Raw genomic sequence first — 12,826 nt, 5'->3', positions numbered from 1 at the left:
GAGAAATTAGAAGAGCATTTCTCTCTTCAGGAATCCAGCTATTGTACCTGTGTCTACCATATATATATATATATATATATATATATTAGGAATAATCTTGGGTTACTGTCCTTATAATTAAAAACATAAATACCTTTCTTTATAAAATAAAAATTAAAAATACAATAAATAAAGCATTGTCATCCAATCAAATGATAGGTTAGCCTGTGTGAAATCTAGTGTGCTCCTATACCTCTGAGGATTCTTAAGGCCTTACGCCTCTCCATTGGACACTGCTTCCAATAGGGATGTTGACACACATATTCATTCTTTCTTTCTGTACTGTATCAGTCTGAAAGGACACAGAAATACCTTTTCCTTTTACCTAATGTCTTTCCAACCTCACTCCACAATGCTACACCAAGGCGATGTAAAACAAGATGTTTACAAACTACCTTCCCCATCTGATATGAGTTATGTTACACCACTTTAAAAGTGAAAACAAGTTTAAAAAGTTAAATGGGAATTACATCTCTCCCACTGTATTCTACTTATCCATATTGTATCCCATGTGTCATTTCCCAAATGCACCCCAAATAAAAGGTAAGTTTACCATCTTGACATTAAATGACTGTGCAGTATTTCCTCAACCTACTTTCTCATCTATTACAAGGCCTATGTGAGTTTGAAGCTAGTTCTTTTTACTTAGTAGCTTTGTGATCCTAAGCAATTTACTTAAACCCTAAGTAAACTTATTTTCTTATCTATAAAATGTAAATAATATTAACATTTGATTCTTAGAAATATTGTGAGCATACAATAAATGAGTAAATCTGAAGCATATAATACAGTGTTTAACTCCTAAAATATGCTCAAAAGGGTTAACTGTTATTATCATGATGAAATACTTTCACCACTAATACATGTTCCACCCAAAGAAACTGAAAAACTTAAGTCAGTATTCCACATATCTTAGTCTTTCCCACATCTTTGCTTTTGTCCAAACTTTTTGTTTCACCAGTCTTCCTTTTTTTCTTCTTTTTTTGTAGAAAAAATTTTCTACATTCAATTCTTTTTCATCCATTAATGCACAGCTGATATCAAATGTCATCATCATTAAGCGACTTCTAACTCTATTTAACAGGCACATCTTCATACATATGTGCTGCTATAGCAAAATACCACAGACTGGGTAGCTTACAGATAGGAGAAATTTATTTCTCACGATTCTAGAGGCTGGAAGTCTGAGATCAGGGCACCAGTATGGTCTGGTGAGTGCAGTCTTCTGGGATGCAGACATCTTATCTTCACATTGCAGAAGGCCCTAGAGAGCTCCCTAGAGCCTCTTTTTTAAGGCAGTAATCTCATTCATATGGGTTCCTCCTTCAGAATGTGAGCAGTGCCCAATCCCCATCAAAACTGTCTTCTTGAGGGGTTAGGACTTCAACATGTGAATTTAGGGGAAACAAACATTCAACCATAGGAAGATACATCTAACCATTCTTTGGAATTCAGTGTTACTATACAAGTTTGATGAAAGGCACCAAACTTGACTTCAAAAATATAGATATTTATAATTAATTACACTTATTTTGTCTATTAGATTGTATCTTTCTTGAAGACAGATGGTATTTATGCTTAATTATACTAATTATACTTAATTTTTCTATTAGATTATATATTTTTTGAAGGCAAATTATCCTGCTTCATATACTGGTTGAAATGCCTTACATCCATAAATTCTAAAAAATAAAAAGTACAATAAATAAAACATTTTCATCTAGTAAAACAGTGAGTGAAGTGAAGTCGTTCAGTTGTGTCCAACTCTTTGTGACCCCATGGACTGTAGCCCACCAGGCTCCTCTGTCCATGGGATTCTCCAGGCAAGAATACTGGAGTGGGTTGCCATTTTCTTCTCCAAGTAAAACAGTAGTTTAGCATAAATGCATTATGACAATAAAAGGTAGTGCTAAGATAACTTACAGTATAATTGCAGTAATTGCATTTTCTTGCTTGGGCCAATACTGTTTTTAGTGCCTTTTAATGTTTCCACTTTTGATTCATGTTTTAATTTTCCTTCTATAAAATGTGATAAAATAGTTTCTCCTGACATATGGCACAGCATATACTTATTCTAAATATCATTCAGTTCAGTCAAGAGATTTTTCCATTAACACAATAGTTAAGGAAAAGAGAGAAACAAATGTGGCCATATATGTTTTGGAAATTAAAATATTTCAACCCCATATATTTTTTTCCACTTAAATGATTAATTTTATCCACATTTTTAGTTTGGCTTAGTTGACTTTGATCTATAGTTTATTATACTATTTGACTAAATTACACTGTTACACTATCTTTTTTTTTAAACTAGATAAATTCCTCCTAGTATTTCATATTCAACTTTTTCTGCGTAAATTTCTCTAAATTGCATAATTTTAGATTTTTTTTTTTTAATTAGGTGTCTCTATGAAGATTGTTCTTCATTTTGGTTCATAAACAACAGTTTATGTCCTATGAAAAGTGAAAGTGTTGGTCGCTAAGTCATGTCTGACTATGAGACCCTGTGTACTGTAGCCCGCCAGGATCCTCTGTTCATGGAATTCTCCAGGCAAGAATACCAGAGCAAGTTGCCATTTCCTTCACCAAGGTTCTTCCCAACCCAGGGATCAAGCCCTGGTCTCCTGCATTGCAGGCAGATTCTTTACTTTCTGAGCTAGCAGGGTTCCATGAAGTGTTGCAGAATCTTCTATTACAAGTTGTTAGCATTATTCTCACTTCTCATTTCATCTTATTTTTAAAGCCTTTATATAGTTTCTATATGATAAATTAAAATTGTTTAAATTCTTCTTTAAATTATTTTAATTTTGTAAAAATTAAAAATCATTTTATAGGGCTAAATGGGTTACAATTTTCCCTTTTCTCACATTTTAGTCCCACTATCTTAATTTGATATACTTTACATGGAATTTATTATTTACTCTTTTATTCAGTTGAACCTCAGATTCTGTGTTCTTTCATCTTTAACACAGTAAATATTGAGAGATATCTACCCAGCTTCATTAACTGAAGGTAACTGCTCACAATTTTAGGATTAGGTAAGGGGAATCTTAAACAGTATAACTAGATAATGCTTGTTATTATACATGTATATGCCTATGTATAGATTTGTGTGTGTGCATATGTATAAATGCATATGTATACATTTGTTATAAATATTTATTATGTTTGTCTCTATTTTTAAGTGTCTGAATCCATAATTCCAATTATTTAAAATGAAACCAACTGAATTAATATTTTAGAATCAAATGGAAGAATTAATTAGAATTAAAAGGAAGTTTAAATGAAACATTAAAAAATGTTTCATTTCTCATGCTAAACATATGTTTAGCATCAGTTATATGTCAAATCATATCATTATAAGTATATAAAGAAATTTTTATTATATCCTTGACTATGAGAAGAGAAGGATATTTTTGCAAGAATGTGGTTATAGTGGCTTGGAATTTAAAGAGGTATATTTATGAATCTAGTCAAGTTAGATTTTTCATGTTTCCAAGTTTCTCTTTTTAATTCACAGATTTTAAAAATAATGGCACTTATTAATATACCATGATAGGAAAAAATCACTTTTTGATTTTATACATGTCTATAACTGTTTGAGAGAGAAAATATTCTTTTTTGGTGCTATTGACATATAGGGGTCAATAAAGAGGATGAAGACAGTTTTCCTCCTTCAACATGAATCAGTTGAAAGTCTGTTGCAGAGATTTTTTTCAACCTAAGTCTTGATTTTCTAAGTTAGAATATTGACTCAGTACTTTCTTGTGTTTCAATCTCTTCTATTTGGAAGGTTGATATTTATTATTTCTCATTAAGTATTGATGTATAAAATCTTTTGACTTAAGTCATCTGATGTGTTTTCCAACTGTTCCTTTGGGGAAACTGTTTACTGACTCTAAGTGTGGTATGTGAATAAAGCATCACATTCATTCTGGTCAGTCTGTTATCCTCATCACCCAAGCTAATGATAGCTTGCAAGTGGAAACACCTGGTAAAAATGCCCACTGGAGATCTATGCACTTCAGGTAGAGATAGAGAACTTGTCAGGCTTATGCCAGCTTTCATCAGGAAGTAGAAAATAAAATACTTATATCCTTAGCCCATGATGATTTTTGTGGGTTCTTATTGTTCAGTAGTTCCATATCAGGCCTTATGTTTTATTTGTCTAAAGAGGGAAACCATAGATAATATTTAGCAAAAACACATGAGTATCACTTCATTATAGCACATCACAACTAATATAAGTATCCTTTCTCCAGTATGTCATTTGAATTTTTAAAGTTACCACTATTATATCAAACCATATCAATTTACAAAGCATCTGACTTTCTCTTTATTGGTGTTCTGTTTATATGAAGCTTTAAAATCAGTGGTTGATACATTTTACATTAAGATAAGCAACTGACTCATTCAAAAAGCAGCTACAAAATGCAATAGATTGATTAGTTGTGTCAACTAAGCATTGCCTGTATTGACCATTGATTCATGTTTATCTCAGTGTCTAAAGAGAAGGTCAGTGTTCCTTCATATTCCAGCCTCTCTCCAAAAAACATCAATAACATACTTAAATTTGCTGACTAGTAGCCAGTTTGGAAATTGTTGTCTACATCTTAGCAATGTTAGTTCATTTTTGAATGAGAGGCTATTTCAAAACAGGTCATTTCAGTTGTCAAATGAAGACATTAAGCATTAACATTAGTGTTGGTGCATCTTTGCTAACCAAATTATTTTGTAACAGTGCACAGAATGTTTCTAAAGAATTCTACTATATAAACATTCTGTGTGTCCTTTGACTAATTCAGAATTTGTAGTGAATGATCAATAGATTCCAGACTTTTTATAAATGCTAGAGGTATAACAGCAGAAATAGAAAAATAATGCATCAGAGAAAGAAATATGATATATACAGTGTTTGGTAGTGATAAGTGAAAAATAAACTTGAGGATGTCTACAGATAGTATAAAAAGTTGTAGTTTTTGTTTTGTTTTGTCTTGTTTTACAAGGTAAAGTGGTAAAAGAAGTTCTAACCAGAAAGGTGCCATCTAAATAACACCCAGAAATGATGTCATAATGTCATGGCAGCCATTCCAATATGTGATGATTATTCTAGAAAGAAAGAATAGCCTCTGGTATGCCATCCAGAATCTTGTTCAGTGAGCAGTAAGAAAGTCAGTTTGTGTTGAGTAAGAGTGAGAGGGTAGTAAAGAAATAAAGGAAATGAGGCGAAATCCTAATGAGAAGACACATCACATAGGGTTTACAGGTCATTATAAGATTTTGACTTTGAAATGGGAACCCTTTGAGAAATTGGGCAGCAGTTACTTGATCTGCCTTCACATTTTAAAGACAAAGCTGGCTATTGCATTAAAGAAGACTCAGGAGAAGGAGGAGGGCATAGAGGGAAGCAGAGAAACCAACTGGAATTGTGATGATCTGGTTGAGGGGTGTTGGCAGCCTGGGGCAGGGTGTTAGAAGTAGTCGCTGAGAAGTGGTGGGCTTCCTGGTAGGCTTGACATCAGAGTCCAAGATATTTGTTGACACAATGGAGGTAAGACAATTAAAAAAAGAGGAGTTGAAAATTCCCCCTATCCCTATTTAGAACAAAAGCTACTCTGAATGGAGTTAAACCTTCAGCAGTGATTTTTTTAATGGAATTTTACTCTTCAGTTCAGTTCAGTTGCTCAGTCGTGTCCAACTCTTTGCAACCCCATGGACTGCAGCACGCCAGGGCTGCACCAACTCCTGGAGTTTACTCAAACTCACGTCCATTGAGTCGGTGATGCCACCCAACCATCTCATCCTCTGCCGTCCCCTTCTCCTTTAGCCCTCAAATTTTTCCAGCATCAGGGTCCTTTCAAATGAGTCAGTTCTTCGCATCAGGTGACCACAGTATTGGAGTTTCAGCTTCAGCATCAGTCCTTCCAATGAATATTCAGGATTGATTTCCTTTAGGATGGACTGGTTGGATCTCCTTGCAGTCCAAGCAAGTTTACTGTTTGCTTTATATAGTAAAAAAATATAGAGAGTCTTTTAAATTCAAATTTATCTAAAACTTATCTTTCTTACCTAGCACAAGCAAAGATATATTCCAAAAATTGGTGTTGAACAAATTTCTTTTACCACAGGATCTTATTTTCCTGACTATAGAGAAGAAATGTGAATGGAAGTGGTACAGTGACCATAATCTAGTCACTAAGAAAATGTGTGATTGTTTAACTCCTGGGGTCAGTCAAGGAGCCAGTGAGGTTGAAGTCACAGGAGCCTGCGAGCTTTACATGTTCTGCTTTAGAGAATCTATTTTTGACCTTATACATCCACCTCAAAAAAGTGTGCTCTTGCTCACAAAGCAAGTCTGCAACGTTGTGCAGATAGGTATGCTGCTGCTGCTAAGTCGCTTCAGTCATGTCCGAATCTGTGCGACCCCACAGACGGCAGCCCACCAGGCTCCGCTGTCCCTGGGATTCTCCAGGAAAGAACGCTGGAGTGGGTTGCCATTCCCTTCTTCAATTCAGGAGAGTGAAAAGTGAAAGTGAAGTCGCTCAGTCGTGTCTGACTCTTAGCGACCCCATGGACTGCAGCCTACCAGGCTCCTCCGTCCATGGGATTCTACAGGGAAGAGTACTGGAGTGGGGTGCCATTTCCAGATAGGTCAGTCTAGATCCATATCATTCCTAAGAAAAGCTCTCATAATGTTTCCTCTATTTGCCAGCATTGAAAGCAAATAACATTATCCTTAGCTTTATTTATTTATTTATTTTTTAGGGTCTGTTTGCTCATTATTCTTTTTTTTTAATTTAATTTTACTTTTTTTATTAGTTGGGGGCTAGTTACTTCACAACATTTCAGTGGGTTTTGTCATACATTGACATGAATCAGCCATGAAGTTACATGTATTCCCCATCCCAATCCCCCCCCCCCCACCTCCTTCTCCACCTGATTCCTCTGGGTCTTCCCAGTGCACCAGGCCCGATCACTTGTCTCATGCATCCCACCTGGGCTGGTGATCTGTTTATCCTTAGCTTTAAAGAACATGTTATGACTAAAAAAATCAGCAATACAAATGCTCAGTGGACTATGTTGTTCTCAAGTAAAATGTTATGGTTACTGGAGCATGTATGGATTACTAATAAAAACTTTTTGAAAGCATTTTTTTAAATTTTAAAGATAGATTAAAAAGATAGAACTGACTTTTAATGAGTAATACAAAATTATCTTAAAAATGTGCCTTTTACCCAACTCACTTTCCTCTTTCTGTCTTATTCCAGAACCTACAGATAAACCACCTTTGCTATTAATTGCAAATTCTGAAACGATTGAGATTTTCTATCTTAATGGAAGTAAGATGGCAACCCTGAGCTCGGTAAATGGAAACGAAATTCATACTCTGGATTTTATTTACAATGAAGATATGATTTGTTGGATTGAATCAAGAGAATCTTCAAATCAGCTCAAGTGTATTCAGATAACAAATACAGGAAGATTAACAGATGAATGGACGATCAGTATTCTTCAGTCCTTCCACAGTGAGTTTCAAATTATCTTATATGCCATCCTTTAAGGATTTCATTTACAGACCATTTGATAGGATTCTTAGATTTCCCAGAATAGCTACTGGCTTCTAGAAAACTATCTATGCAAATATGAATGCACTTATATAAGGGTATCCCCTGCGTGTTTTGCATATACACACATAAACATAGAATTGCAGTGTTATATAAGCAATACATTGAAGGGTTAATTTTAATTATTTCTTTAATGCTTATTATCGTATCACCTAGATGAGAACTGTGACTTTTCACTGAATGATAATTTACAACGTGTGATAGTGAAGGTGGGGATAAACAAAACAGCAAAAAACAAGAAAGAAAGTCAATAATAAACTCATCAACTGGCGTATTTGTTAAAATACCTTGAAACTATTAATTTTATGCTAATTGATAACAACTACCTGTGTTTGTTGACTTTTTTCCTAGTAAATCAGAGTTTTTCTGCATCTTCTTCCAAGAGTAGTTTGTAATTTGTGATTCACTTGATTTCTCATGTTGGATATTCACAAACTAATACCTGTCCTTTTCTTTCTGTATCTTGCATTGTCTCACACACACACACACATTCTCTCTCTTTTGCTTACTCTTCTGCTCTCCCCCACCCCACACACATGAGAGTATAAAAATGTATTTGTGCTTGCCTGGGAAACTGTATGCATAAGAATTTCAAGATGTGTCCCTTCATTTTATGAGGTACAGAAAAGCACTCATTCTTAAAAACTCTACTAATGTAAAAATTGGCGTGTGTGCTGTGTATGCATGCTAAGTCACTTTGGTTTCTGACTCTGTGTGACCCTATGGACTGTAGCCCACCAGGCTTCTCTGTCCATGGGATTCTCCGGGAAAGAGGAGGTTGCCATACCATGCCCTTCTCCAGGGGATCTTCCTGACCCAGGGATTGAACCTGTGTCTCCTGTGTCTCCTGCATTGCAGGCAGAATCTTTACTGCTGAGCCAACAGTTGGTAGAGAAATGAAAACAATGTACAGTCAAGTTAAGGAGGAAAAAAATAAGAGTACTATGGTAGAGTAAATGCAGTTCTCAGGTATAGAATATTTGGTGTTTGATTTCAATAATCTTATTAATGTTTATGATATATAATTAAAGGGATTAGTAATTGATCCTTAGTAAATGTAAGAAAATATTACTGTGTAATGTTTGATAATTATGATTAGGTTAAATAAAAGCAGTGACAAAGATTATAAGAAAAATGAAATATGAAGTGAACAGAAGTAAATGTTTAACTAATAGAATATAGCATTTTGAAGATTGTCTTAACATAGGTAGAACAGTTGGTAAGGTTGTTTATTGTGACAGTGAACCAAAAATGTCTAGTGAAAACAATGAGCAATGTCTCTTGTGAAGATTCTATGGACAGATGATAATTCATAATAAACAGTAAAGAAGTAGTGATCGTAGCACAATGAATCCTTCAATGTGATATGAGTATTTCAGACATTGGCTTAGCCAGTAGTTGGGAATCATTTGAACAAAAGACCCTGATTTCTGCCATGTTAGTGATTACCTCAAGTAATCCAAATGTATTTGTCCATAGCAAATGGAATATTGGCAGTCAAATAGCTAGAATATTCACTTAAGTTGTCAGGTAAAATTATTTTCCAAGTGTACTTAATTAACTGCTTTTCTGCATTTAGTATGCCCTAATATTAGGAGTGATCCTTTCTTTAATATGTATTTTTCAAGCAACCTTAATAGTACATCTCAAATTGGTCAAGCAATAATACATTAGAATATTCATAGAAAATAATTCATAACTTAGATAGCATGCAATTTATAGATAATTCTTGGCAAATTAGAAAAACTAGAGACTGATTTTGTTAGGCAGTTCACTAAACTGATGAAAAGAACTTTCATTTTGAACTATAGAAAATAAATGCAATGGAAATATTTTAATTAGAATAAATAATTGTTAATGAAGTCAGATTTAAGCCATGCAGTCAGTCACTTTAGAAAAGTGTGATTAAATATGTGGAAGTAAGTCATGGGACAGAGGTGTGATCATGGCTGGGCATTGCTTGTAAGCCATGTACTTTATCAACATGTCACAGAACAGCTTCCAGTGAATGTAATGGGCTCTGCATTCATCATAACAGTTTGTGAGTTGATAATGAAGTTTGAATATTCTTTGCATATATAATTGCATAAAAATCTCTTCACCGTGTAAGCAAAAATAATGACCTGATGGGCATGTGCCTGAATACCTGTCGCTATCCACTGTTCCAGAGATTCTCTGTTTAGGTTCTCCTCCCTCATTATCTTTAGATACTTTTCTCTGAATTTACTTCAAGAAAACATTCTTTTCTGAATAAAATAAAAAATTTTATTTTTCAAAGGAGAACTGTGAGGTGAGTCAGAACGTACACTGGTAGATGCCAGGGGCCTGGTGGGGGCAGGGGAATAGAGAGTGAGTGTTCAATGGGGACAGGGTTTTGATTTAGGAAAGTGAAAAGCTGGGAGACGGATGATGGTGAGAGTTGCACAACAGTGTGAATGTCCTTATGCCACTGAGCTGTACAGTTAAATACGGTCTGGTTAAAATAGCGTGTTTTATATTATATGATTTTTACCACAATAAAAAAAATTAAGAAAAAGGATTACTATGGGGAGAAAAGCATTACAGGTCAAACCCACTTGAGTTTAAAACTTAAATAGTACTTTAGTACACAACCTATTGCAACATAAAAATTTTATTGCACATCTCATCTCGCTGAATACCCACCATATCTCTGTGGCATGTGCAGGAGAGATATTCTCTTCCTGTTTTATAATATATACAGTTTTAACTACAAGACTCAGATATATTAAGCAATACTGAATGTCTAAAAGGAAGGAAGAAATAGGACATCTAAATCCCGTGTTTTTGCTTCTACATTAAGAAGGGCAAATATGAGTCCCTTCAAAGAATTTCCCAAGTCTACCACAAATAATAATATCTACTTCCCTCATAGTTCACTCAGTAAAGAATCTGCCTGTGGTCAGGAGACCTGGGTGCAATTCCTCGGTTGGGAAGATCCCCTAGAGAAGGAGATGACAACCCATTTTAGTAGAATCCTGGAGTATGCCTGGAGAATCCCACAGACAGAGGACCTGGCTGGCTACAGTCCATGGGATTGCAAGAGTCAGATATGACTTAGTGACTAAACCAGCACCACCAGACTTAAATGCACTAAATGACTATATGCAATGGGGAGGCATTGTTATATTCCTCATGCTGAAGGGGAAATTGACATTCTGAATTAACCTTTGCTACACACACTGCCCGATGGTCTCAATTTTTACTTTTCATTTTAGACAGCCAAAATGGTCAGGTGCCCTAACATTAGAAACAGTGGCTCACAGAGGCAGTGGGAGACAGCTGTATAAGAATCTTAGAAGGAAGTGAACGAGGTGAGTGGTACAAGGCCTAACTTTTTCAGCCCAAACAAATGATTCTCAATATTAAAGAGAGGCCTACCTTTAGTATTGAGAATCATGCCTAAGCAATATTGTGAGAGAATGAGGAACTGATAATAATATTCTCAATAAATTATATTGACAAAGAAACATTGGGAAAGATGCTAGAAATTGTATTTCAACTTTATTCTTTTCAAAGATGCCTACTATTTATTAACTAGTATTTTTGCCTAAAAGTTACAAAATACTAGATTTTGAAGAAAAGTTTGGAATGAAGTGTTCTATAAGCCACACGTGTTCTCCAGGTATGCATGCAAAGCACATTTACATCAACTAGCTGTTTCCCCCAAAGTACCGTAGTATGAACATAGAATCACCTAACAGTGAAAATGCTCAGCTATTTCCTCAGGACAAAGTACACGAAGATGACTGAGACAGATGAGAATATTTTCTGCATGTATCTCTTATTAAGGAAGATGATTGAGGACCAGTTTTTCTCTTCCAGATATATAGTTGACACTTTCAGTCTATTTTTGTATATATTCAATATTCTGCAAAACTTGAGTATCACCATTCTACTCTAGACTTTACAAGCATGCTGGGTCAAAAGAAAATAGATTGTTTATTCTTCATACACTTTGCTTCTGGATTAACCCCAATTCACTGACTTTTATCTTCCTTTTATTTGGTCTGTTTCAATACCAACCTTAGCTCATTTTCCAATTGAAGCTCTACCTAAGATCGTTTGTTGGATAATTTTTGAATTCTAATACTTTGCCTATGTCTTTTCTCAATCTTTACTTCTTTTTCTTTAGGTAGTAATTATCTAGATAATCACATAATAGTAACAGATGATATTTACTGACTTTTATTTTACACATTAACAATTATGCATATGCATTTCTCTATCATCACAAAGATTATATGATATGTATGCTGTATAAAATAGTTTATAGACAATACAATGAGGTTAAATAAGTTAAATAATTTTTAATAAGAAACTTAACCTCTTAATCTCAATAGTTACTAAATAATGGCCTTTCTTAATTATGAAATATTCCCTATTTGCTTCTACCCAGCCTAGGAATTTCATAGCGTTCAGTGCTTCATCCACCATCAAGTTATGACTAGAGAAAAATGGCAAGACTGTGTCCCTATTGTAAATGCAAGCATAGTCTTAGGACAAAATAATCAACCTACAACGGAAATGCTAGACACACACAGTGTCAGCTCCTAGTGGGTCTGCACTTTAGAAGATTATCAGCAGTTGCAGCAACTCCCTAAGATAACACAGTATGATATAAAATCATGCAATCCTCATAGAAACTTGGCATACTTTATTTACAAGTCACATGCTTAAATACTGCATTTTTATGAGCTATCCTCTGCAATTATCTTTTTCCATCTGATGAGTGAAAAGTCATTCATATTGCTTTAATTTACCTTTATATGATTGCTAGTGAAGTTGTCTATTCCAATGTGAACTTACATATTCACTTCAATCTCTACAGTTCTGTTCAAGTGATCATGATACTCCATTGCTTAAAATCAAAATGCAAAATATTTAGTAGTTTCCCATTTAGCTAAGGATAGAATTAAGCTTCATCATATGGCTTCTCTACAGGCCTTGCCTCCCCACCTTAAATCACGTTCCACCTAAAAAAAGTAGTAGCAATTTCTTTTTGTACTTTGTTTTATAATTTTCATATTGTTTGTATGTGCTGGTTCTTCATTATAGACTGTATTTTGTCGTATTCCTATAACCTAGTATCTCTTACTCATTCTTCAAAGTATCATACCCTTTCCAAAGGTTTTCCAGTTGAG

At 34.6% G+C, this 12,826-nt stretch overlaps 1 protein-coding gene across 1 annotated transcript in view; it reads left to right on the top strand.

The window, feature by feature from the left end:
* Positions 1-12,826, top strand: part of LRP1B (LDL receptor related protein 1B) — a 1,678,044-nt gene that overhangs the window by 584,919 nt on the left and 1,080,299 nt on the right. The window contains exon 6 of the mRNA XM_065928990.1: positions 7,308-7,565. Within this exon, the coding sequence (XP_065785062.1) occupies positions 7,308-7,565 (258 nt within the window). The remainder of the gene's footprint in view (positions 1-7,307; positions 7,566-12,826) is intronic.

The sequence above is a fragment of the Muntiacus reevesi genome, chromosome 3, assembly GCF_963930625.1.
Source record: "Muntiacus reevesi chromosome 3, mMunRee1.1, whole genome shotgun sequence".
NCBI lineage: Eukaryota > Metazoa > Chordata > Mammalia > Artiodactyla > Cervidae > Muntiacus > Muntiacus reevesi.
Note: the sequence above shows the minus strand (reverse complement) of the source record. Positions and strands in the feature narration are given on the sequence as shown.